Raw genomic sequence first — 27,975 nt, 5'->3', positions numbered from 1 at the left:
GTGGCTGAGCTGGTTTTTATCTTGCAGCCTGGAACTCAAACTTAAACATAATACACCAGTTCCTGTCCCCTCCCTTCTAAGGTAACAAACATTCAAGTACGGACAGGTTCTCAGGCAAAAAATCCATATGTGCTGACTCCTTTGAGACAGCCAATTTGAAGTCTGTGACTCCAATTTTCATATTTACAAAACTTAGGTTGCAAATCAGTGAATGGAAGGGGTTAGAATGGCCTTAAAGATCATCTGGTCCAAATCACTTCTTTTTCAAAGAGGGAAATTGAGCAACAGGGAAGGAAAGGATCTTACCCAAGATCACAGAAACAGAGCTGGGATACATCTCCCTCCCATTATCACTGGGAACTTGTTAAGTTTTACTTTCATTTTTACTCTTTCTGTATTCCTGGTCCCAAGTGAAAGATACTACTTAACCCATATCATTGCTGCCCAGGACAAAAGGAGTATAGGTGGGGAGTGTTAAGCCATGGATGCTTTTTCATTCACTTATCAAACATTACTAAGCATCGCCTTCATCCCAGGAACTCAGGGTACTGAGATAAAACATGGATCTCACCTTCAAGGTGTCCAAAATTTGATGATGAAGATAGACAAAAACAATCTCCAGAAAGACTGACTGGTTTCTATACAGGCCAATGAAACATTCCTGCCACATCCTGCCTGCCCTTTATACTATGGTCACAATGATTCTCTTCAGATATAGATTATTATAAGACTGATTTTTTTCAGAATAAAACATACCAAATACTATACATTGATGAAGATCAGTGACAAGGTCCTTGAGCATCTACTTCATAATGGTCAGTCCCCCTCATTCATTCATTCCGTCAAAAAATACTTGTTGAGCACTTAGAATGAGGTACCGGGGATGCAAGATAAATAAAAGACAGTCCTCTCTCTCGAGAAACTAAATAATAACGACCATGGAAGCTTTTACAAGGTAAGAGGGATGCCTAGGAGAAAGGATGCCTCGTTGGCCTTGTAAAGTCAATGAAGGTTTCACAGAGGAGGTGGCCTGTGAGCTGAAGCCACTTAAAGAAGAAAAAGGTCTGCTGAGCAAACCAAGGGCATGAGATTCTAAGAAAAGAGAGCAGCATGTGCAAAGCATGGACCTGTGGAAGCATGTAAGACCTGATGCCTGTAATAGTTGATGGTTGCCAGGCATATGAAGTGAAAAGACAGAGGAGTAGGCAGGACCTGTGCCATGGCAGAGAGAGGGAGCTGCCTTCTGTAGACAATGGAGAATTATTGAGAGTTTTAGGGAGAGGATTAGATGGTGAGGTTTATACTCCAGAAATTCGTTCAAGCAGCCGTGCAGAAAAAGGCGGCTTGGAGTTAGACAGCCCAGTGAGGAAGCTGGTCATTAATCCGGACAAGTCCTGATGAGGGCATTGTCGAGGCCACTTTGAGCCAGTTCAGAACTTGATTTTCCGAATGATTCACCCATTGCCAGACACACCTGCATGATGGTGCTGATCATAAAGCATAACCAAGAAGCACGAAGTTATGCATTTGATTGTTCAAAACTGTGATTCATGGTCCTGACAATGTTCCTTGCGTGTGTAGGAGACAGCCCTCTTCCCGGGAAGCTGGGAAAGGCTAAGCAATCATAAGTGATCCACGGAAAATCCAAGCTTTCCTGATTAAGAGAGAAGCTGATACTTGGACTTTCAAAAGGCTTTTGGAAGAGGTGGTTTTAAATAATCTTTAATCCATTTTTCCATTATTAATACAAACTCACTTCTGAGTTTGTGGTTTTCCAAAGAAGGCTCTGGCAAAGTGACTGATTTCTTTCTTTCTCTCTCTCTCTCTCTCTCTCTCTCTCTCTCTCTCTCTCTCTCTCTCTCTCTCCCCCTCCCTCTCTCTCTCTCTCTCTCCCAAGAGACACTGATTCTTCCTGCTTTTGCTCCTTCTGTTCCTTCACTTAACATGCCTTCCATTCACCTGCCTGTGATTGTGCATAGGCGTGTTGCAGATTCAGGTTCAAATTTTAGTTCCGCCACACGCTATTTGTATGATCTTGAGAGAGCTGCCCTAATCCTTATGGCTCAGTTGTCATAAAGTCATAGGCAAGTTCATGAAGTGCTCAGCATAGTGCCCCATCCACAGCCAACACTCAGTAACCGGTAGCTGTTATTGTTAGGTGAGATTCTAGTTCAATAACGAAAATTGGTAATTCTCTGAAAAGAACAAAGTGACGTATTGAAAGTTTTACGCCTTTTGATGATCAGGATAGCCATGAATTACAGTTTTCTTCCTCCGATTAATGAAACCCAACACCTGAGTACTTACTTGATTTTCATATCCAGCTGTGGAATCCCACAGTAACTTATAATTAAGAGGCAGTTGCTAATAAGAGATTTGGAACTTGAAATGAAGAGCAAGAGTAAATAGAGAGGCTCCATAACAAAGGGCATGGTTGCTTATCCTCAGGGCGTTTTCTCAAACGTAAGAGCCTAGCACAGTGGTCGGCAAACTCATTAGTCAACAGAGCCAACTATCAACAGGACAACGATTGAAATTTCTTTGGAGAGCCAATTTTTTTAAACTTAAACTTCTTCTAACGCCACTTCTTCAAAATAGACTCGCCCAGGCCGTGGTATTTTGTGGAAGAGCCACACTCAAGGGGCCAAAGAGCCGCATGTGGCTCGCGAGCCGCAGTTTGCCGACCACTGGCCTAGAACACAAATGGCCATCTTAATGGTATCCTCTCACTGGGCTGTGTGCTGTTTGGATGGTGCTTCGGAGGAAGCCTTCCCTAGAGGGCGTGGCTTTATGAAAACATAGTTCATTGTTAGGGCGGGTTACTGACAATGGGTGTGGGATCTGTTTTAGAAGAAGGTAAAAAAAATAATAACAAAGTATGAGATGAGATTACCTTTTCTGAGCTATTGCAAGTGTAAACCTGCTTAAAGCCTGGGAGACAATTTGTCTCAAGAACATTGAATGAAGCACTAGGTCCACTTGGGTAAATTCTTCAAAACCTAACTCAGTCTCCTCTGAACAGTTTTAAAGATCTTGTGATATATTCCTTATTCTGTTGGTCCCTTAGATGTTCAAGTTTACTTTGACTTTTTAAGTCAATCTGTGGCTAATTCGTTTTCACTCTTTTTTATTATAAGACAACACTAAAAGGAAATTTTACAAAGTAATCCTTAATTTTCCTGAGCTAATGCAACTATTTTAATTGTGGAGTATTTTTATCTTTGTTTACCTATTTCTTTCAGTGAAGCTAAAAGAGTTTTGTTATTATATGTGCTTTATTAAGGAAGGAATTGAAATAAAGCAGTTAACGTTGCCATAAGTGACAGACATAGTAAATGGCCAAATCAGGAGTAAAAATCAGGAATGACTTTAAACCTATGCTCTGTTCACTTACACTCTACTGTGATAATGGCCACATAACTTGGCACATAATTGATGTAGGTAACATTGTTTTTTTCTTCTTCTTTCTTTTTAGGTAACATTATTTAATGTACTATTATTTTTACTTACTAACAGTAATAATAAAAGAATGGAATGATGTCAGCTGAAATTCACCAAATGATCTTTTGAAAAAGCCACTAAGAGTTGGTCAACACTGAAAGCAGTATTGTTGTTGGAAGTCTCTGAAGATGAGAAGGAAAATAGAGAATCAATGTGACTAATAAACATGAGCTGTTTCCATTTGGGGGAAAAAAAAATCTGCAACTTTATAACTAGAACAACTGAGACTCCCTACCATTGCTGATCAGCTTTCCAAGCCACTCTTTGATTATTTGGCTACAAAGCCTTATTGTTCTTATCAATAATCTCAATATTTCCACAAACTAAATGTAGAATTAGGTACCTGGTTAGCAAATAAAAATAAACTTAATTCATCGAAAGGAAATGTAAATAATGCCCATATACTTGACGTGAGTAGCATAAAAAGGGACAGGTGCCTTCCCATGTGGTCACCAATGCCATGTGAAAGATGGCACGTGATGGACGAGGGTGAACTCTACAGCCCTTTGAACTGTGAGAAGAGGGTTTTGTGCTCATTTCTTTTCTAGAATACCAAATAGAAGGCAGTGGACTTGGGGAGACTTTTATCAGATACCCTGGAGAGAGTTGCCACCAAGGAACTGCTCAGAACTCCAGCTTTCCTCCTAATCAAGTTTGAAATAATCATAGCCGTGGCACTAATGGCATTAATTTGCTTTTCTTCAGGCAAAATGGGGAAACAGAATAGCAAACTGGCTCCCGAAGTGATGGAGGACCTGGTGAAGAGCACAGAGTTTAACGAGCATGAGCTCAAGCAGTGGTACAAAGGGTTCCTCAAGGACTGTCCGAGCGGGAGGCTGAACCTCGAGGAATTCCAGCAGCTCTACGTGAAGGTAAGCTGTTGGTTCATCAGGCAGGAAACATTGTCTCCGTGAAATGCAGCTTCGTGTGGAATTATAATTCCAATTAGCCAGTGTGTTTCACCCAAATAGAAAAATTGACAATTTAAAAAAAAAATGCAAAGGGGTGTGCTTTGTTCCAGAGATAATAATGTCTGAACAAGAAGAGTAATTGTTCAATCAAACCACTGAGTAGAGTTTAGAGGATGACAAGGGCTGGTAAAAGAACAGTAAAATTTCAGATAATCGTATGTGCTGATGATTATTGACAAGCTGCTAATTACACTATTGTTTGGCTTGAAAAGGCATATCTTTCTCAGTTAAAGAGAAAGTACATGGATTTTTTTTTTTTTTTTTTGCTAAGAAAAGTCCTCCTATTTGCAGATAAGAAAAAAATGCCTTCAATATCACACGTAGAGGGGTTAGGGGCGGTCGGGTGTACATCCGGGCATCAATGTCCACATCATGGGCTCTTACCTCAGCATTTTGTACTGTATGGAAGTTAATCTTTCCCTGGACCTGAGATAAAACTGTTCCATGGAAGGTGTCATTTCTACTGCAGTGGTATTGTTTGGGTTTGTCTGAGGTTAGCCGCTTGACTCAAGCCACTCCAATGTGTATCTCCTTACATAATGTTAGGCTTGCGGAAGAAATACATACTTTTTCTTTTAACTTTTTCTGAAAAAATGACAAATAGCATATAATGATTTTATCACTTAAGTGCAGCAACTGTCCATTTGAGCAATCGGAAACACCCACCTGTATATATGTATGTAGGATGATTGCATAAAATATTAAGCATTGTCATTGTCTCCTGAAGGTGAACATTTCCCATAGCCTGTACTCCGGAATTCCTCCCTTGCACTTGTACAAGAAAGGGCATGTATAAGAATGCTCATAGCTACACTGTTCACAATAGCAAATCTGGGAAACAACCCAAATGCCCATCAAAGGGAGAGTGGAAAATAAACGGTGGTATATTCACAGAAGCAGTCAAAACAGTTGAACCGTAGTGACACTAAAACATTAAGTGCAAAAAAGTAAGTCTCAAAATATTCTAAATTAAACACAAATAACATTTAAAAATTTTGTAAGGTTACAAATAAATGCCATAAAATAATATAAAAAGGAGAGCAAGAGAGTGATAAACACGGGATTCAGACTGATAGTTATATTCAGTGGGGAATAGGCAAGGGATGAGCTGGGGATATAGCCATATGTTAGATATAAATTGTGTCAAAGTCATACCTTTGGTTTTGGGTGGTGAATTTTCAGGTGCTCATGTCATTATTAAAAGCTCACTATACCTGCATGGACTACTGATGCATGTCAGGGACCCAGAATTATTATTACTGCAAAGCTGAGCCCTTGAGGACACTATGTTGATATCCTGGTAAAGAACTATGTCTATAAGTGTGTGTAGAAAGGTACGCATATACTGGCATGGGTACGTGTAATAAGACTACTGTGACATTTCTAAGAAGATCTAAGTAATTCATCTTTAGCATGTGACGATCTTTTATATAAAAGTGTTGAGAAATGCATTTATTATTCAATTGCTTTAAATTGGTTTTGCAGAGAAGTGTGATGGTATGCAAGCTCCTAGATTATCATGCATACCACTCTCCATAGTTTTCGGTCACATCTTCTACTATTTTATCACCCAAGAGTTAGCTTGAGCCTCAGAACTGCCTTCACTCTCAGCCCCAAGGAAAGCACAGACAAATGAGATTTGTCAAAGCCACTTTCATATCACCAAAGGTCATGTAAACTGTCACTCTGTGTTTAAGAGAGCTCCGTGTGCCGTGTTCCTTACTGTTTGAATTGAGAAGTTTTGCCTTTGAAGACACAGTTGATTTGCAGGAAGTTAGGTATTGCATTTATATACTGGAAATACTCAGCACCAAAAAAGCACCAGCCTCACGATGGGGAGAGAGGAGGATGTAAACATTAAACTTTACAGCTCAGCCGTACACAGTACAACTGACGTATAATAGTATGTACTGACATCATCTCCCACCCCACCTCCCCAACTCCATGCTGGAGTGGATTTTTTTTTAAATATATATTTTATTGATTTTTTACAGAGAGGAAGGGAGAGGGATAGAGAGTCAGAAACATCGATGAGAGAGAAACATCGATCAGCTGCCTCCTGCACACATCCCACTGGGGACGTGCCCGCAACCAAGGTACATGCCCTCGACCAGAATCGAACCTGGGACCCTTCAGTCCGCAGGCCGACGCTCTATCCACTGAGCCAAACCGGTTAGGGCTGGAGTGGATTTTTTTTTGTTGTTGTTCCCGGAAGGAAATATATGACTTTCTGGATGGAGTTTAAACTCTTGGCAGCTTCTTAATAGCCACATTCAAACTTAGCCTGTGCTCTTGTATCAAATAGTCAGAAAGCAGGCAAAGTCTTCCACTGCTTCCAAAATTGTCCAAGGACATAATACAAAGTAGAATCACGTAGGAAATATGCCACATGCACAGAAAAAAAGAACGACAAGTCTGATAAGCTAGAAGGGAGAAGCACAGAAAAATGTGGGTTATATAATGAGGACCAGGAGAAGGGCTGACAAGAAAAAAATAACACACACCAGCTTCCTTTAATGCTGCTGAAAAGTGCAAATATTCAGCAAGACACAGTCCTTCTGATGAATAGGCACTTTTCAGTGGTTCCTTCTAGCTCAGTGTGGATGTTGAGACATCCTGGAACACAGCTGGGCCAGCAAAACTGCTGTGGCCTCTGCCTTCTTGTCTGTGCGGTCAGCCTGGCTCATCTACTATCGCCTACCTGACCTGTTTCAGGCTCCCAGAGTCACCTCGCTGCTTAGAACAAATGTTGATGAGGTGTAGGGAGGAGCAGGATAATGAGAGATAATGCAAGGCCAGGAGCCACAAACCCTCAGCTTTAGAAGCCTTTGTAACCAAAATATAAAGGAACTCTTTCATTAAGTCTCTGTTTAAAAAGGCTTAAAACTGAGGACCAGAAAAATGAGGCAATTTGCCCAGTGTCACGAAAAGACCGAAGGTAGGAGAATGGACAGTAAAAATTGTATGCTGACTCACACCGCAGCACAGAACCCTACCTATTGGCTGGATTCTGTGGCAGCTCTGCCTCAGCCCCTCCATCCCTTATAGCATATGTCTGTTGGCATGAGCCTTGAAAAACACACATCTGGGCATAGTCTGATACAGGTTTCATTCTTTAGTCATATTGACCACAGTCACCTCCTTTCCATGAACATGACACCCAATGGCTAGCACAGAGCCTACTACAAAGCCAGCATCAGTGCTTGTTGAGTGAGTCATATTAAATGCTAGCTGTGTATCTCCCTCTCAGGAAGCCTTGTGGTGGAGGCATAGAGAAGTAACTGAAGGACAGTCCTGCCTGCCCTCAGGGTCTCACAGGCTGCTCAGAAAGACACGGTTAACCACAATACAAGGCAGAATGACATAAGTGCTTCTGGTGGGGCAAAAGTGGAAAGAAGCACTTAATTTCAAAAAGGGGTATTAAAGTAAAAAGTTAATTAAGGCAGTGATGGAGGACTTTTCTCTTAGCTTTTAAGAAGATAAAATCTCTCTAGGAGATATTTGTACTGTTTCAAGCTTGGTACCTGTGCCCTTCACCACAAATTCGTGTGTGAGAGTTTTAACCACCAGTACCTCAGAATGTGACTGTATTTGGAGACAGGATGATTAAAAAGGGAATTTTAAATGAAAAGGAGGTCATTAGAGTGGGCCCTCATCCGTTATGATTAGGGTCATCAGAACAGGAGATTAGGACACAGGCATGCAAAGGGATGACCGTGTGAGGACACAGGGAGATGACGCCCATCTAGGAGCCAAGGGGAGGCCTCAGAAGAAACCAACCTTACCAACACCTTGATCTTGGACTTCTGCCCTCCCCAAGTGTGAGGAAATACAATTTTTATTGTCCAAGTCACCCAGATTGTAGCACTATGTTATGGTGGCCCCAGCAAACTAATACAGTACCTGTTTCTTCTCTGTTACACATTTCTCACGTGCAAACCCAGATCCCTCTGTATCTGAGGTAAGGACACCCCACACACGCAGGAATGTCTGTGTCTCAGGTCACAGAAGTTGTAGGCGATATCTCATCGTCCCCCCACAGCACTGCTGTGAAAGGTTGGGAAGGGAGCTTTTGCATTTTGTCACAAAGAGCCAAGTACCTGATTACCGCCCCCCCCCCACCCCCAACCCCAGGAACATTTCTTGTTTCCAATAATCATGGGACTGCCAAGTTGAGATCACAAAATAAGATTGAGGGTTTGCAATTTTAACTGTATGTTCAGAGAAGCAGCCACATTGTCAAAATAAAACCTACCCTGGGGAAGAGCAGGCAACTGTGTGAGGGAGGATGTGTCCCTATCCAAGGTCCTCTTCCTTGGAAGACGGACGCCCATTTGCCTTCTTTAGTCACTGTGACATGAGGGCTGAAGAAACCACATAACAAAGCTGGTGGAGTCCTGGAAAGCCCCACATGGATTCTGATTTGGTTTGGAGTTTTCCTGTCAGGAGTTTGCCTGTCAGGATTGTTTGGGAGGATTCGGGCTGAGTTGAAAAGCCAGTCGGGGGTAGTTAAAAATGGCCATGGCATTTGGAACCTGGCAGACTTGAGATTCAGTCCCAGCTCTGCTACCTTTGCCATATCCCTGCCTCTCTGAATCTCTGTTGTCTCATCTTTGATATGGAAATAACACCCAGACCTATCACCTCATTGGTGGAGTCCCAAAGGAAAGAAGGGACGTGAAACGATTTTGCAACCGATAACAAGATGTTTTTGCTATCATGATTGATGATCTACTCATTTACTGCCAGAGTCAAGGTGAAAAATGTGTTTGTTTTACATGCCAAAGCCAGTGGCCACATAAATGGTCTACAGGGGAGGATGTAAGGCTCTGTTGATGTCTACAGTGTATTCTAAGGTGGGGCAGCAACCGGGGCAAGACCTGCCACAAGGCTATGCTAGCTTCATTCCCATCACAGATCCTTAGACATTGGGCTCGGAGTCTTCCCCAGCACAAAGGTGTCCCCCAGGTCCCTGTTGCCATACAGGATGAAGTGTGACATTAGTTCATGTTAGAGCCAACCAAAGTGCTTTGTACCCAGGTAAGACAGATGGGTAGCTAGATTAAGGCACCTGGGCATGGGAAGGTTTCCAGATGCCAAACAGCCCAGTCCCTTGGACTGTGGCATTGTCCAGGAGAGAGAATTCCCCCTTCTATCCTTCTTGCGTTCTTGCAGCTAGACTACTAATAAAATTGGCACGAGGCCTAATAACAGGAGGAAAACCCAAATTATTACATGTACATAGGAGAATTAAAAGAATAATTCTCTGAGCCCTAACTGGTTTGGCTCAGTGGATAGAGCGTCAGCCTGCAGGCTCAAGGGTCCCAGGTTTGATTCCAGTCAAGGGCATGTACCTTGGTTACGGGCACATCCCCAGTAGGGGGTGTGCAGGAGGCAGCTGAATCGATGTTTCTCTCTCATCGATGTTTCTAACTCTCTATCCCTCTCCTTTCTTCTCTGTAAAAAAATTAATAAAAAATATATATATTTTTAAAAAAGAATGATTCTCTGAGAGAGAAGTGGAGCAGGCTGTTGATATATTTTTTATTATATGAAGAAACAATAAATTTGTGAGCACTTTGACAAGATAAAAGAGCACAGGTGCTGGGGTCTGTAAGTAGTAAGGAAGTCAAGTAGAATGTGGGCTAAGGGCAGTAAATTAGTAAAACTGACAAGGGTTTATTTATATTTGCTTCTCAGCCCTGGATCCTCTATCTGTTGTGATAAGGCTGTGGGATTCTTCTTAGTCTGACTGCTCTGAATCTTAGCCCTTTTATGGCAGGAGTGATAACTTTCACATGGAGGTTTATTTTCTGCATTTATGCATTTCTAGAGACAGAGGCGAGTTGGAGAGCTCCTCCTTGCTCTGGCAACCTCTCAAGTGATTTTAATTCAAAATAATCCATATGCCATTGTGGGGTATTTTGTGGTGGCCTGCCTGGGACCCAGCAGCACCAAGAGCTGGCTCCGCCATCAGATATTTTCTCAAAAGAAAATGTGGCAGAAATGGCTATTACAGCATCGCAGCATCAGATTCAAATGAAATTGGAAAGTAAAAGACTTAGCCCAAAAAAGGTTTTTGGATGATCGGTTTTCAAGGATTCAGATTTTGCATGTTTGTAAAAGGTAATTAGGAGTCGGTCTTATTTAAAAATTTTGGGGGCAGAGCTATATGCAGAATCACTTCAATTCCTTTGGGAAATAGACATTACATAACACACAAAATGTCATGGAGATTGGGCTGGTAGGATGCTAAGATTTTTAGTGAAAACCTGGGAATTCATTTCCATTTGGAATGTTTCCCAACACGATCGAGGCTGCACTTCAACTTTAATTAACAGGGAAAACAAGAGCTAGGGTCTGAAAATCTTGAGGGAGAGATGACAATGAAGTTCTAGTTCTGGGAAAACGAGGTCACATGTGAGGTTCCAAAGGCATTTGTTATGGGGAGATTGTCTCAGGGAATAGCTAGTTACCAGTGAGTCTTGCATTAGAGAGAGCATTAGTCCCAAAGGGGTTGGAGTGATAACCTTCTCCCGTCTCAGATGGTGTGAAATTCTTTTGGATGGCTTCCACACCTTGGGAGTTTGCTTTCCTGTGACACAGAAGGTGTCGGTCAGAGAGCTATCGATGGTCATTGCAGCCATGTTATCCGGAGGAATGCTCTTAGATGATTCCTGGACTTCTCTGTTCTCGGGATAAGGTTGGAAAGAGCCCTTTAGAAGTCTTTCACTCCACCCCCATCCAAACCCTTTCCCACTTCCCCCAGCTCACCTCACCTCCAATTTACAAAGGAGGACACAGAAGCCCTTGGGAGGGGAAGGGTGAGGGGCATTCCACAATGGAGCATTTTCTTAATGGGATTCACTTAACATCTAAAAGGATGGGTCCCAACTCCAGCCTGATTATGGAGGTTTTAAGCCAGGAAGACCAACTCACCACTTAGCTATTATCTACAGCTAATTGGTAAAAGACAATCCATTTCAAATTGGAAATAGAGCCAAAGAGCAAGAAATAGCCCATGTCTATTATAGGATTGCACTTAACGATGCAAAATCATGTCTAGATCTCTCATTGTAAAGCTGTTTTGCATTACTGGATTTTTATGACCCTTTGAAAGGGTGAATGGGATCTGGATCTGGTACCATTGACCCAACCTGGTGGGAATAATTTCTTTCCTCCCCTCCTGTGGCCCATCAAGCACCTGCCAGAAGAAAACTCTCCATCTTATTGATTATCACTCTTAAATCTCCACTTGCAATGTTCTTGGCTCTTTGACTATTTCTCTCTCAGGGTTGTTATGGAGTCCCATCCTTGTGATTGCCCTTATGATGCTGTGAATTATTCCAGTGTCATGTCAGCTTCTCTCTTCCCAGATGAAAGGCAGACCTGTCATAACTGGGAAGAAATGGGAGAGATCAGCTGTAAAACAGTCGTAAATCCATCTACAAAATGTCCAAGGACTTCATTAGCTCTGTCATAGGAGAATCCCTCTGTAGATAGCAATACAGAGAAGCTACTAGCAATCATTCACCAATACTGCTGGGTGGTATCTGTAACAAGCCTGCAGCCAGGAACTATGGGGAATGGGAAGTTTGAGTCAGATTGCCTCACTTGTGTTAAGGGCTTGCAACCTAGTACAACAATCTATATAGGTAGCTCAGAGATGGTAGAGGAAATAATATTTGTCCCAAGACCAACAAAAATATTCTAACCTAGTATATTTCTATATATTTCTACATAAATATCTTTACTGAATAGTTCAAGATACCCTGAAGTATAGTAGGAGTTGCAGCTGCAAGAGTGACATTCCCAAGAGAAAGGACAAATTAAGCAAGGGCACAAGGACAGGGAGATAGGGGGATGGTGTGGAGAACAGCAAGTAGCTGTGTCGCCTGAAATGTCAGATTACCAAAGAGGTAACAGTGGGGAAGGAAGGTTGGAGATGTGAGTGGGACCGAATCACAGTCACTGAATGCCAGGAAAGCTCAAAGTCCTGAATGTGTACACAAGTCAAACAGATGGTTTCTTTCCAGGAGGTAGTAGATGACCATAGAAATTCTGGTGACCTGGTATTGTATTCTTCTTAAAATAGCAGAATGACAGTACCAGAAATGATAAGGTGTGTGTGTGTGTTGTTGTTGTTTTTTTTCATTTTCCTTGTAAATGTTCACAGCGACTCAGTGAGTGAAGCAGCAGGAGCTCACAATGTGTCCTTAAGCAAATGTCTTAGAGCCAGAGTTGACTGAGTTATTCACCAAGTGCTTATTGGCCATGCCTTGTGTGTGCCATACCAGACTGACCTCTGAGGGGATCGCAGGCAGTCCTAGGCAGTCCCATGGAAGTCCTATGCAATCTGGGGGGTGGGAGGGAGGGGGGCGGGCACAAAGCCATCCAAGCAAACTAGTGCAGGCACAGCACAAGAGCTATGAGGTTTGGGGAGCTCAGGGGAGGGGAGGGAGACGCGCCATTTTTTTAGCTTCACCTCCTACTTTTTTCTGGAGATAGAGAAATTAATAGAATATGGTACCAAGGCAGAGATGGGAGTTTCAAGGACAGAAAGAAGTTTCATATGGCTGAGCAGAGAAGATGAGGGGGGCGAAAGATAGAAGGTTAGAGGTAGGATAGGTAGGCATGGCCTTAGTTTATTTCTCTGTAAAATGAGGGACAGAACCATAGACTTCTTGGATTCCCTTCCAATACCACCAAGATTCTAGAAAGCAAGTGGAGCTGACACTAGATCTCTACTAGTATGTACCACAGGTTACTTGGTGTCATGGCACTTTCCTGTCCAGCTCCCCACAGGGGCAGGGACTGTGTCTTTTTTTAAAATATATATATATTTTTATTGATTTCAGAGAGGAAGGAAAAGGGAGAGATAGATAGAAACATCATTGATGAGAGAGAATCATTGGTTGGCTGCCTCCTGCATGCCCCCCAGTGGGGGCCAAGCCTGCAACCCAGGCAAGTGCCCTGACCTGGAATCGAACCATTGACCTCCTGGTTCATAGGTCGATACTCAACCACTGAGCCATGCCAGCTGGTTGGGGACTGTGTCTCTATCCTCAGCTCTCAGTAACAAAAATTAGTTGGTTGATAGAACAAATTAATAAATGAATAAAGGACTCTCTTTTATAAGCTTAGCTAGAATTCATTTTGAAGAAAAATGAAATGAATGAAGCATGTTATAGCATGTTATCCAGAATAATAAATCTACAGAGATTCATAATGAACAACTTTGATATAGGATGTTTAAATAAGCAGGATACATCATAGCATAACAGGATAACATAGCATCCCCATCCTCAGAGTCAAGTGGCTTGTTAATTTTATTATGAATATGTGATGCACTTGCCACCAAAGAGGATAGTCAATGAGCTTCCTTAAATACTACTTTCCCAAGAGGAAAAGAAAGGATAAAATGTAAAACTCGAGATGTCTAATATAAAAAAGCTATCTGAGCCCTAGCCGGTTTGGCTCAGTGGATAGAGCATAGGCCTGTGGACCAAAGGGTCCCGGGTTTGATTCCCATCAAGGGCACGCACCTTGGTTATAGGCTCCTCCCCAGCCTGGTCCCTGGTTGGGGCACCTGCAGGAGGCAACCAATCTATGTGTTTCTCTCACATCGATGTTTCTTTCTGTCTTTCCCTCTCTCTTCCATGCTCTCTAAAAATCAATGGAAAATATCCTCAGGTGAGGATTAACCCCAAAATTTTTAAAAATAAAAAAGCTATCTGAAGACTTGAAAATTAGGTTGTTTGTGTTAGTTTGTAGTAAGGTTATTAGAGAAAAATGTGAAAACTAAAAGGATTTTCTTTTAGAAGAAATGCAAGGAAGATCATAAAAGACAGAGATAGTCTGCTTTCTAAGTAAATCTCACTGTATAGTCAAGGTAGGACTTGCTTTTATCCATGTTATTTTTAAAAATGTGACAAGTGTACCAGGAGCATGAGAAATGATGACATCCTGTTAGAGCTAATATGTTGTGGCTTCACAGCTTGGTCCCAGTCAAATCTCTTGTCGACTCAGAATTTGGTGCCTGGAGATATCGTTCAAGATGACACAGTTGGGTTGCCAGGGTAACTCCCTGGATGAGGATCTAGATGGCTTTGGGAGAGATTACATAAGACAAGACCAACTGGAAAGAGTCAAGAAATATCCTGAGGTCAAGAGATGAAATAAGTTAGATGAAATATTGTCTGTTTAGCTTTCCGGATGAGGACATGATGAGAACATGTAGCATTAGACTCCTGGATCAGCCACCCAGATAGAAAAACCTTAGTGGTCAGACTGATGATGAAAGCTCTGGGCAACTAAGGAATCCAGTTGATACAGAATTAATATGATAGTATGTATCAAGCAAGGAACCATTTCCCTAAGAATCAGTCTAACTACCTCCTTTTAAGATTTCAAATATATTAAAGGTGTTCTGTTATTCTGTGTTAGGGACATATGTCAATATGTATTTATTGTTAAAATGGATGAATGACTCTGAAGGACCAAAACTATTGAATTCATAACAGTTAGTGGAGGAGACATGAAGATTTTCCAGAGTGTTTGTGTGTATAATTACACACACACATCTCAGGATAAAAGTTCACCTGAGTGCAACAGAGACTCATGTGGTTTCAGCATGACTGAAGAATATTTTTCTTTCATGGGAAGTCCAAGCTGACCTGGCATCTCTGCTCTGTAAGCCTTGAGGGACTCAGTCCCCTTCTATCCTGGTGCCCCTTCCTAGGGTGTTGCTCTGATTCATAAGTGGCTCCCGACAGTGTTAGGTTCCAGCTAGTGAGAAGACCGAAGGATGGGAAAATACACCCTTACCTTTAAGGGAAAGACCCAGAAATTGCATACATTACCTCAGCCCATATCCAGAGTTTAGTCTCATGACAATACCTGGCTGCAAGGGACACTGGGAAGGTAGCTTTAATTTTAGGTGGCTATATCCCCGCTAAAAGTCCATTAGTGTAAAAAGAGAGAATACTAGATAAGGGGGATCATAGCAATCTCTGCCCAGAGGGAATGTTTTAGGGGGCTCCTTCCTGTCATCAACCTCTCTTCTCACGGTCAGATGCAAGGTGTGCAGCTATGTGCGCTTCCCTGTGGATGGGATTTGAGACCATGATAAGCAGAAATGGACTGATTCTGTGTCTGATTCTGCTTTACCAATAGTGGGTGGTGCCAAGATACCCTGTTCTACTGCCTGGGCTGAGCCAGACAGCCTCCCCAGGGCTCCGCTCTGTCTCACGCCCTGGAGCCTGATGGAAACTGCATCCACACAGAGAGTTAAACTGACCATAAAGGTCCCGATGATTGATTACTTCATTTGCTGAAGTCAGTGGGGTTTATTTTTTAAACACAAGAAACTCTTGTCCATAATTTGCCAATGTAATACTTTCCTGTCACCTCTACCCTCTTCCTGCGCCTGCTCCCTGACTCTTTGTCCTCATTGGGGCACTCTGCCGGGTGTACTGCTGGGCTGGTGGACCATGATTAGTGCTTGTGTTTCTCTCCTTGTGTCAATTTGACAGCAGAGGCATTTACTTGCCCGCATGACTTGAATAACGCATGAAGATGAGGCCTGCGGTGGCGTTAGGCAAATGCAGTGTCACATGAGGAACAGACACCTAACAGTGGGTGAGAGATGCTGAGACGTCGGACCTATAATCACACCCATACTAAGATTTACCGATGCAGGATGACTGGTCTTTGTATTTCATCCGTCTACCCACTGACCAATCAATCGATCTATATATACATTTATTTATTCATTAAACATTATTGAACATCTGCTCGCTGAGGATACTGAAATAAACCAATAGCCAAGGCTCCTTTCCTCAAGGAGGCCAGCCAATGGGGGAGGCCGTCAAGTGAACTGGAGGTGATGATACAATGAAGTAAATGCTGTGCTAGAGGCCATAAAAAATGAATAGTGCTGGGAAGAGGCTCTAGGGGGGCGTTCCTGAAGAAATAATAATCGAGCTACATCTTAAGTGGACCAGGTGGCAATGAAAAGAAGGATCTCCTGATAGCAGCAAGCATTTGCAATCCTTTTGGGTTTTTTGCCAATATTTTTTCTTAGTCCTGGTCCACAAAATCATCTTGCAAGGCAAGATCCTAGCTATTTCTCAGCCACACTAAAAATACATCCATAATCTAATGGAAACAAACACGTTGGTGAAAGGTTCCCCTTCCTGCCCATTCGTCAGCCCTTTATCAAAACAGCCCTGTCGGGGACTGAGAACATGACGATGGGTCACAACGTGTGCGTGATGTGCGCCTGGACGCATCCGGATGACAGGGCCTTGGCTCTCCGTCTCCTCTGCGTGTCTCCAAGGAATCTTCCTCTGAACTCGAGCCAGGCGGGGGCTACAGCTCAAGGCCCTGAACTGTGCTCGCTTTGATCCAATAGCGCTGGTGTTGGCTTCTGTTCAGCGGGAACGTGAAAATCTTTGTTCCGTAAAACAAGCAGTCGTGACATTTTTGTTGGCCCTGATGGCAGTTTTCAGAACGACAAAGGGAAGGGAGCTAATATTTACTGAGTCCCTACTATATGTCCAGTAGATACAGTGAGAGAAACAGAGGTGATGGGATTTCTTGGAAACAATATTGAGTACTAATAACAAGAATAAGAATAATAGTAAACACTTATGTCATATTTACTATGTGCCAGGCCCTTTTCCATGTATTAATTCTTTTCCTTAAAACAACTGCCTTTTGTACTAGGTACCATTACTGCCTGCAATTTGCAGAGAAGGGAACTAAGCACAAAGAAAGAAAAGAAACGTGTCTAAGGTCACACAGCTAATGAATGGCTGAGTGGTATAGTCTAACTCTCGAACCACAGCTCTGACCTTACTGCATGACCTTGGGCAAATTACATAAACTCCTGAGGCGCAGTTTCTTCCATCCAAATGACAGAGATAGCAATGCCTCACACGCAGCTCTGTTGTGAGAATTTCAGTTGTGCTGAGACACCAGGCTTGTACAGAGATAATAGGAAGGTTGACCCTGCCATATAACACAGAGGTGGCCGTACATTCATGTACAACTGCTTTGAGACCGGCTCCATCCAGGAAGTAGGACTTGAATGGAGCCAAAAGGTACACTTGCTCCAGGCTAGAAGGAGGTTTGCATGGTTATTCTGAAGAGGACACCGGTGGCTCCAAATGAGCCAACTCTGGCTCCAACATCCTCACTGCCATTTTTCTGTGCCCCATTGTCTGCTTCATAGCTTCCCACCCCACACCTACCTGCTTCACTCTTGCCCTCCCTCAGTCAAACCTGCTCCCTCAAATGTTTCTAATCAGCTATATCAGCACATCAATGGCTGCTTAGACTTAATGTGTGTGTCATGCTTAGGGATGTAGAGTGTATCAGGAAGGCCAAAGTAATAAAGATGAGATTCCAGGGCCATCACATGGACGAGCAAAAAAGCAAGGCTTTGTCAGTCATCAGGGGTGAGAATTTGACAAGCTAGGTCTTATATTCCAGGTGTGTGTGTGTGTGTGTGTGTGTGTGTGTGTGTGTGTGTGTGTGTGTTAGGGGTGGGGTAGGGATTGGTATTTTGAAAGTGTTTTTGCAAGTTTTTGCCTTCCTTGACTTTGGCAAAAGAATCTCTGCTACATGGTCCTTACTTTGCTGGGGCTGAAGCTCTCAGTCTGGAGGAGGGCCGCCCAGAGTGGCTCCAGAGGGTGTTTGACACCTGTGTGATCCCTGTGGCTTGTGTAGAGGACTGACCAGCAAGGAGCTTCCCTCCCAAAGTGTTCCCCGGTATAAAGGCCCCCTTCTCCCTCCACAAACAGCCCATCAGTGCATCAGAGAACCTGGTACGGGAGTGAGGGTTCCTATAGTTGGGAAAATCCAAGTAGACATTTAGTCCCACCAAACCTGACTGAAAGGATCACCCCACACTGTGGAGAACAGTATGGAGTTTCCTCAAAAAACTGAAAATGGAACTCCCATTCGACCGAGTGATCCCACTTCTAGGAATAGATCCCAAGAAACTAGAAACACCAATCAGAAAGGATATATGCACCCTTATGTTCATAGCAGCACAATTTACCAAAGCTAAGATTTGGAAACAGCCTAAGTGCCCATCAGCAGATGAGTGGATTAAAAAACTGTGGTACATCTACACAATGGAAGGAGTGGTAAAAAAGAAGGAGTTCTTACCAATTTCAACAGCATGGATGGACCTGGAGAGCATTATGCTAAGTGAAATAAGCCAGTCAGAGAAAGATAAATATCACATGCTCTCACTCATTTTTGGAATATAATGAACAACATAAACTGATGAACAAAAACAGATCCAGAGAGACAGAGAAGTATCTATCAGACCGTCAAACCTCAGAGGGAAGGTAGGGGAGGCTGGAGGTAAGGGGGAGAGATCAACCAAAGGACTTGTATGCATGCATATAAGCCTAACCAATGGACACAGACACCAGGGGTGTGAGGGCATGCATGGGGGGTGGGGGGGGGGGGCAATGGGAGGATAAGGACACATATGTAATACCTTAATCAATAATGAAAAAAATTAAAAAAAGGATCACCCCAAATATGCCACCAAACAGATAACTCTACAACCACTGCAAGGCCATCTGCAGAAGAGGCCAGGGAAGCTGGAAGAATCTAAAAGATGCTGAAAATAATGCTTCCTAACATCAGGCGTATGCATTTCTAATTTCTACATGACAGGCAGGGCCCATCCCTCCCTCTTCTGATTCAGTATAAAGGAGGTCAGAGCAACGTCCATACTTCAAAGAGCGCCACGATGATTCTGAAATGCATCGCAACTTACCAGTGGGCTTGAACATGACTCTAAATGGGGCCAGACAATCCTGGACGACAGCAACTGCTTCCTTTTCCAGAAGGTGGATTTGCCCATTCTGCAGTTCCTTTATACACTCAGCGAAGAGTTCCCAGAGTCTTTCCCAAAGCCAGTCCAGGCCCAGTCCTCCGTGTTGGGGACACAGAGGTGAATAAGATACCCAATCCTGACTTGGGACACTCCTAGTTCCCCACCACCCCTTCCCTTGCCTTTCCTCCCCTAGGCTACCCCCTTCTTTACTTTCACCCCCAAATCCACTACCTTCACTGTTCCCATCTTCCTCTCTCTGAGGCAGCACAGGGGAGGAGGGCCACTGAAATTACACTTCCTGTTGTCAGACTTCCCGGTTAGGGGATACATTGACTTAACAATGTTCAGCAAATTACATATTCACAAAGAATCCTGTTGGCAGATCCTCCCAGCCCTGAGCACCAGCACTGGGGAGTGCCTCTGACAGTCTGACAGCATAATTAGCCCTCACTGTGAGTTCTGCCAGTTGTCATATTCCCAGGAGCTTTGCTGAACCGTCAGCATGGAAACCAGCCTCATGGGCTCCACACGACACTTTGGCTTTGGTGTCCGATCCCCCTTTTCCTCCAAACCCATGCCAGTGTGTCCCTGCCTCCCTAAGTCAGCTCTGGTCAGCACCCAAGGGGGCATTTATGCCTCAGGATCAGGTCCAGCACATTTTGCTTTCCTAGCGGGACCCAGGAGGAAGAGGCTCACTGGGTGCTCACTTTGCATCAGGTCTCCCCATCAAGGCAATTCGAGTGTTTGCATTTGGCTGCTTGAAACATGGGAGCAGTTATGATGGAGAATGCAAACCCATTTGTTGGTAAAATAGGGGAACAAGGGATGTGGGTATCTGATAGAACCAGGTTCCAGTTCTGAGGGCACCTCTGTCCACATCTGCAAAAGGAGAGTGACCTCACAGAGGAGCTGGGCTTAAATGAGAACACCAAACACAATCCCTGCACCCAGGAAGTTCCCACACATCTCAGCCTCTCCTTTTGCTTTTCGGAGACAAGGGAGGTTTTATCTATTTGGTTTATGTCCTATTTAGAGATGGTTGAATCATATCAGCTTCATCTTCCTTGAGTACAGCTGCCCCAATATCCATGGGTCCATCCGGATCCATGCTGTATTATTAAACGAAAAAAGCCAATTGTAAAACTCTATATAGCATAATCCTATTATTATTATTATTATTATTTGCAAAATATACACACATTTCTCCTCTTCTTCATAGAGTGAACCTTCAAAAAGGTTTGGTGAGAGGGGGACCCTGTACTCCTTACTTTATATACTTTTTTATTGTCTGAAATTTTCACAACACGTCTATTTCTTTTTATTTTAAATTAATCTTAAACAACAACCAAAGTCCTCTTTGTCTTTGCCTACAGGAAAAAGTACAGATTCTGTTTCCTGTGCTGGACCTCTTAGTTACGAGGCTACAAGGAACCCGAAAATCTAATAAATGGTGGCTTAAATAGATAAGAGTTTGTTTTTCTCACACAAAAAGAATTTGGAGATAGAAATTTGTTCAGTATTAAACCATGGCTTCTGAATATTTCTTGGCCTTTCCCTCGTGGATACAAGCTGATTGCTCAAGTTCTGGGCATCACATCATTACTCAAGTCTGCCAGAGAAGGGGAAGGGCACCAGCAGCATCAGTCTTTCTTATCAGGAAATTGAAAGATTTCCAAGAAGTGCCCCCTTCCCACCCACCCACCTTTAACAGACTTGCTCTTCTGTCTCTTTGGCCTAAACCAGCCGTGGGCAAACTACGGACCGCGGGCCGGATCCGGCTGTTCTATCCAGTTCTCTTGGTCTCCCCTCCGCTCCTTTACTTTGAATTTATATTAGTTCACACAAACCCTCCATCCATGCTTTTGTTCCGGCCCTCCGGTCCAGTTTAAGAACCCATTGTGGCCCTCGAGTCAAAAAGCTTGCCCACATCACCTGTCATATACACATATAATCAAGAAGCAAGAAACAGGACTGTCATTATTACTTTTAGTCCAATCATCATCTATTACCTAGAGCTGGAAATATTGATGCCTTGAACAAAAGCCACGTTAACAAAAAATTAGGGAAGAAGGGATAGTACTAGTTGACTTAGTCCAGTGGTCGGCAAACTCATTAGTCAACAGAGCCAAATAGCAACAGTACAACGATTGAAATTTCTTTTGAGAGCCAAATTTTTTAAACTTAAACTTCTTCTAACGCCACTTCTTCAAAATAGACTCGCCCAGGCCGTGGTATTTTGTGGAAGAGCCACACTCAAGGGGCCAAAGAGCCGCATGTGGCTCTCGAGCCGCAGTTTGCCGACCACGGACTTAGACTATCTGCCAAAGAGCCTGATAACTTCCTTTCTCACTGCGCTAATCCATGCACTAGTTACCCTGGGCAGAGCACAGTCACCAAACGTTCTTCCATGTTGCATCTCCTGGACTCAAGCCGTTTTCTTGGCCTGTGACATGCTCCCTCGGGAGGTCATGCTGAGGGGAACAAGGAGCTCACATATTGTGAACAGCATCACCGAGTGGAGCCCAGAAAGCCGTACGCTGCTGCTTGACTCCGCGAGGCCCTGCAGCCAGCCCTGTGGCTCCTGTCAAGCTCTCATATTTAACTCATGAACTCCAGTTTATTTATCATGAAGTGCTATGAAATAGCATAGAGGAGCCTTGCCCCATCCACCCTGCTAGCTCCCTGGACCCTCTCTGCAGCATTGTGGCAAGTCCCATAAAGACAGGGAAGGACAGAGTGGATTTGTCCAAACACCCCGTTGCTAACCGGTGGTGCAGTGGTAGGTGGCAGGGGCTGATGGAGTGAAGTGAATTTGCCTTCTAAACAGGCAGCGTGGCCAAGGTGAACTTTGTATAGACCCTGGGTTGCAGTCACCTGCATATATGCCTCTGCTTCCCTGCTGGACTATAGTATAGCTCTTGGAAAAGTTAACTATTTGTTCACGTTGGTTTGAGGAGTGGCTCCTGTCTTGTGTTATGTGGGCCCCAGACTCCATCGAGGCCAGTGGCGTAGCTGAAGAGCTTTGACATGGTCCCTGAGGAGGATGAGTACAGGAAGCAGGACTGCAGAGCCCAGCAGCAGGCGGGCCTCTGATAGATAGACCACGGGGGCCTAGACTTCTCGCTCTTTCTCCTTCTTCAGTCACTTCCTCTGAGGAAGCTGGCGCTGTGAACAGCACGGGAGCAGCTTCCTTTGGCTCCTGGCTGCCCCTTGGGGCTTTTCCCTCCAGTGGCAAGGCTGGATTTCAGGAACATGGAGCAACTGCCATCATCCTGGCCATTCTTCAGCTCTATCTTGTTCCTCAGTCTGAGTTGATCATCTCCCAATGACCTTAATCTCACAGTTGTTAGAGGGGCTCTCAGGGGCCATCCTGGCCAACCCCCTGTCCATCACAACAGAGTGGAAACCAGGCTTGGAGGAGGAAAGGACCTTAGCAAGGAGATCTTGAACCCAGCACTCTGCCCAGTGTAGCTTACAGACTCCCATCTCAGTTCACAAGCCAGTTGCCTGGCTTCTGGGATCCAAGCAGCTAATTTAGAAAGATGGAAAATAGCAGAAGTGCTCTGGCCTCGAGGCATGCAGACCCTGTCGTGCAGTGTAGCTGCCAAGCGTGGAGTGGTGACGGGATCGCAGAGGCAGAGCGGTGCTAAGAAGGCAGCCGGCAGAGCCAAGGGATGCTGTTTCCATGGCAACTGCCATTCATCCTGGGCTTGCCAGGAGTTGAGCAGGGCTGGATTCCTGCCCCCATCATGTGACATTATTTTCAGTTTTGAGATGCCTTCATCAAGGTACACACGTGCAGACAGGCACACGCACATCTCTGCAACTTTTTCCTCTACCTTTGCCCAGGGAAGAAGAGGTGGGGTTCCCGGTGGCACATTTCAGGCCTGGCAGCACCATTTCAGCTCCAGTAGCATCAGTAACCCGGGGAAGGGACGTGGGGGAGGAGCAAGTGACGGAGGTGTGAGAGGGACCAGCTGTTGTCCTGGTACTCAGGAATCAGAGGAGGAGTTGGGTGGTCATTTGGTTCTCTGTGTTCAAGGATGTAGTCACCTGCCGAAACCGGTTTGGCTCAGTGGATAGAGAGCGTCGGCCTGCGGATTGAAGGGTCCCGGGTTCGATTCCGGTCAAGGGCATGTACCCTGGTTGTGGGCACATCCCCAGTGGGGGGTGTGCAGGAGGCAGCTGATCGATGTTTCTCTCTCATCGATGTTTCTAGCTCTCTATCCCTCTCCCTTCCTCTCTGTGAAATATCAATAAAATATATTTTTTTAAAAAAAAGGATGTAGTCACCTGGTGAATCAGTTTCCTGCTGCTGCTGTAACAAATTCCTACAGCTCCTTCGCGGCTACATGGACAACACGACCCCCTCCGGGGGCGGAGAGGAGATGCAAGAAGCTCGCATAAAGCACCTGCCCTCGCTCCGCTCCGCTCCACTTCAAGGAACGGAGCAGCTCGAAGCCATCTCTGTCACAATCTCAGTGTGTTTGGCTGTTCTGTGGCTTGACTTAATTATTGTGAAATTTCTCTGAGAGAATACATTTTCAATAATAATCCCAAGGAGAAGAGTGGAAGGGATGCTTGCCACATATGCAAATATATTATAAGCGTGCAGTAATTAAGCCACTGTGCTATTGACAGAGGAATAGACTGACTGCCAGCCGAAAAGAAGAGAGTAACAAGTTTAAACACAGGGCCCCGGGGCACAGCGCAAATGTGGTGTTTCAAACCAGGAAGGAAAAATTGGACTTTTCATTAAATCGCACTCTTGGTTCAAAGCTCCGATGTTGCCATCTCCAAGTTCTTGATAATTTTTAAACAGGGGTTCCACATATTCACTTCGCATGGGCCCCACAAATTCTCTAAAGAATCAGCAAGACTAGAGGCGAGCTATGGTACTGCAGGTGACCGGGAGAGAGGGCGGCCTGGCTTCTGTCTCTCCCGCTCCCAGCCTTTGCATTTGGGGACTTCTTAACACATCAGCCAGGGAAGGAGCAATGATGGCAGTGTGTGGCATTGCCCAGGCCAGGGGAGATGCCTACAGTGGAGAAAATGAGCCCAAGGCCAAGACCCACTGGGGCCCCCTTTGCTTCGCCCCAAACAATCATTTCTCCTCTGCATGGACACTGGAATCAGGAGCAAGAATGGGGTCCTCAGGGAGAAGCTGGGAGAGGAGGGAGACAGGTGCTTTTGTATATTTGCTTCTATTTTCCTGGGAGCACAGCTACCGAAGAGGAGAAGACGGTTACCTCTGCTTTGAGTGATGTAACTCTGTCCCACCCCCTCTGTGCTTCAGTCTGTTCTGTTACAGTCCTAGGGTCCTGCTGCCAGGCAGGCAGAGCGCCCTCTCTCTCTCTCTCTCTCTCTCTCTCTCTCTCTCTCTCTCTCTCAGATCTGGGCACAGGAGGGTTTGTTTGTGTCACCATGAGGGTTTCCTTCCACACATCTCAGCGTGCACCAGCTGCTTAGCAACAAGCTGCGGGCCAGAGCTGGGAATTCAATGCCCCTGTGGCTGCTGCAACCACGGGTGCCCCACGGGCGGGGAAGGGTCCACAGGGGGGACTTGAGCTGAAGAGCCTGGTGTGCGGCCGCCAGAAGGACGCTCCAGAGATCAGAGTCAGGACTCTGGTGCGCAGCCAGGAATCTCAGGCGCCTGCTGGGAATGATGCTCCAGAAAATAGAATCCCGACAGAAAGCCGTGGGCGGCGGGGAAGCTGCCGGGATGGCGGGTAACAGGTGGCAGGCAACATGTAAAAATTCCTAAATGTCTGCCGAGACGATCGGCCGCCGCAGGATCTGGGTTCGGTCCTCGCGATGGCTGCCCGAAAAGCTTCTGCTCTGGTTGACGGTTCTTGCCTTCAGGTCAACTTTCCCCGCCTCCGGGAGCCTCTGGTCTAACAGCGAGACAACGCAGATAGCACCGGGCTCTGCAGGGAGATTTCCGGAGTTCACATCTCAGCTCTGCCACGTACTGTGTGACCCTGAGAAAGCGACTCCATCTCTCTGAGCCTCAGTTCCCTCACAGGAGTGGTGTAAGAATTAAGTTAAAACTGGTAAAAGGACTTAAAACAATGGGTGCGAATGCATGTGTGGTCAGTGACACTCCAACAGGACAGAGGTGCCTTGTTTTCAGAGATGCTCACACTGTAGTGCAGACTCCGAAGCAGACATCCACGGGCCGAGGGAGAGAGGAGGAGGAGCAGCTACATTACATCTGTGTGTGTGTGTGTGTGTGTGTGTGTGTGTGTGTGTGTGTGTGTGTTTCATGTCTCCTGGCAGGGAACGAAATGCTTAGGGGTCCTCAAACGTTTTAAACAGGGGGCCAAAAAATAAATAAAAATAAACAGGGGGCCAGTTCACTGTCCCTCAGACCGTTGGAAGGCCGGACTATAGTTTAAAAAAAAAACTATGAACAAATTCCTATGCGCACTGCGGGCCCGGGACGCGTCGGCTACTAAGCAGGACAGGCAGTGGCCCCGGCGGGCCGGATACATGTCCTCGGCGGGCCGCATGTGGCCCGCGGGCCGTAGTTTGAGGACGTCTAGAACTAACCACTCCTGGGAATGGCCTTTTCACACCCCATGGAAACTGAGGCACAGGAACAAAGTACTCTTCTCAAGCCACATGGCACTTTAGACGTGGAGTCAGGGTTTGATGTGGTGGCGGCTGCTCCAGAATCCTCATTCATTCCCCTAAGCCAGTGGTCGGCAAACTCATTCGTCAACAGAGCCAAATACCAACAGGACAACGATTGACATTTCTTTGGAGAGCCAAATTTTTTAAACTTAAACTTCTTCTAACGCCACTTCTTCAAAATAGACTGGCCCAGGCCGTGGTATTTTGTGGAAGAGCCACACTCAAGGGGCCAAAGAGCCGCATGTGGCTCGCGAGCCGCGGTTTGCCGACCACAGCCCTAACCCATGCTGTGTCCCCTATTGCTTCTCAGAGAAGGAAAAACATACTGATTTCTCAGAGGGGTCAAGATTTGCTGGAAAGAACGCCTCTCCGGAGGAACATTTCAGAAGCAGTGTTTAAGGCCGGTGGGAGCCGGTGGCACTCCCTGGGGGCTGGGTCCTGGGAAGGGGAAACACGGGCCAGGGTTCGGAGGCAATGGAAGGTGTTAGCGAGGTGTGGGGGCATCAGACACAGAATTCGGGATGGAAGCCTGGACCGATGCAGCTGTCCCAAGCTCCACACGCAAGCCGAGGCCCCGCCTGCCTGGCCACTCACTGGCCTCGAAGCCTGGTGTGTCCAAGGGCGGGGGGGGGGGGGAAGCAGAACTGGGGTCCAGACCTGAGGGGGTGCAGCCTTGCTCCAGCTCACAGCTTTCCTGGTAACGCACAAACCCCTGCTTCCCTGGCCAGGGTACGGCCCCCACGTGGCCACGCTCTGACGGCCACTCACAGCACTGGCCTGTGCTTCTAGATACAGGGGTGGGCAAACTTTTTGACTCGAGGGCCACAATGGGTTCTTAAACTGGACCGGAGGGCTGGAACAAAAGCATGGATGGAGTGTTTGTGTGAACTAATATAAATTCAAAGTAAAGGAGCGGAGGGGAGAGCAAGAGAACCGGATAGAACAGCCGGATCCGGCCCGCGGGCCGTAGTTTGCCCACGGCTGTGGCAGTGAGAACACATTCGTTGCGCAGGACGCACTGTCCAGAGCTGCAGGTCCCACAGGGAGGCCCGGAGCCGCAAGCCCTCAGAGCGTGGCTGGTGGGCCTTGGGCTGTGTCACCGGGAAGACACACACACTAATTTCAAAGGCGTCGTTCACAATCGGTAAAACGTTTCAGTAATAACTGTAACGCTGGCGGCATGTGAAAATGGTACCATTGCATGTGCTTTGACTAGAGTGGGTTAAATGAGATGTCATTAGAACAGCTGTGGGCAAACTACGGCCCGCGGGCCGGATCCGGCTGTTCTATCCGGTTCTCTTGCTCTCCCCTTCGCTCCTTTACTTTGAATTTATATTAGTTCACACAAACACTCCATCCATGCTTTTCTTCCGGCCCTCCGGTCCAGTTTAAGAACCCATTGTGGCCCTCGAGTCAAAAAGTTTGCCCACCCCTGCATTAGAACAATGTCACTTCTTTTTTCCTACCCCTTTAAATGCAGTCATCAGAGCATTTCAGGTGATTGTGTGGCTCACGTTTGTGGCTCACAGTGTCTGTTAGACAGGGCTCTTCTCGGAGGAGTTCCTAACAGGCCTGGCATTTGGAGAGCGCTGCTTGCCACATAAAGTGTTGCTGCTCCTTATGGCAGAACCACAGAAGTGGAGGCCTGGAATGAGGAGCCTGAAGCCATCTTGTTCAGTCTCTGGATTTATGGGTGGAGGCACTGAGAGGAGAAATGATTCTGGTGCTCGGGTATCACCTGTGACCCCCCACTCTGACCCCGGTTGCCTTTCCATGCCACCGCCGAGGGCAGGCTGGCCTGTTCTTTTTCGGTGTGGCCGGCCCAGTCCTGGCCTCCGCTCCCCTCTGCTCTGGAAGACCTGGCGGGCCCTCCTAGGGGCGGCTCACATCTTTATTCATGAGCCTGGTGGAGGGAGCCGGGCTGTTCTCTGCTGTCCCTGCAGAGACCAATATGGAAATGTACGGAAGTCCTCCTGTCAGGAGTCAGGACAGCCACCTCACCTA

The 27,975-nt window shown here is 45.6% G+C and overlaps 1 protein-coding gene across 1 annotated transcript in view; it reads left to right on the top strand.

Moving 5' to 3' along the window:
* Window positions 1-27,975, top strand: part of VSNL1 (visinin like 1) — a 68,239-nt gene that overhangs the window by 27,783 nt on the left and 12,481 nt on the right. Inside the window, exon 2 of the mRNA XM_080682928.1 lies at window positions 4,207-4,373. Within this exon, the coding sequence (XP_080539054.1) occupies window positions 4,212-4,373 (162 nt within the window). The 5' untranslated portion in view covers window positions 4,207-4,211. The remainder of the gene's footprint in view (window positions 1-4,206; window positions 4,374-27,975) is intronic.

The sequence above is a fragment of the Plecotus auritus genome, assembly GCF_963455305.1.
Source record: "Plecotus auritus genome assembly, chromosome: 8".
In the NCBI taxonomy this organism is placed as follows: domain Eukaryota; kingdom Metazoa; phylum Chordata; class Mammalia; order Chiroptera; family Vespertilionidae; genus Plecotus; species Plecotus auritus.
This window is presented reverse-complemented; position numbering and strand designations above follow the sequence as displayed.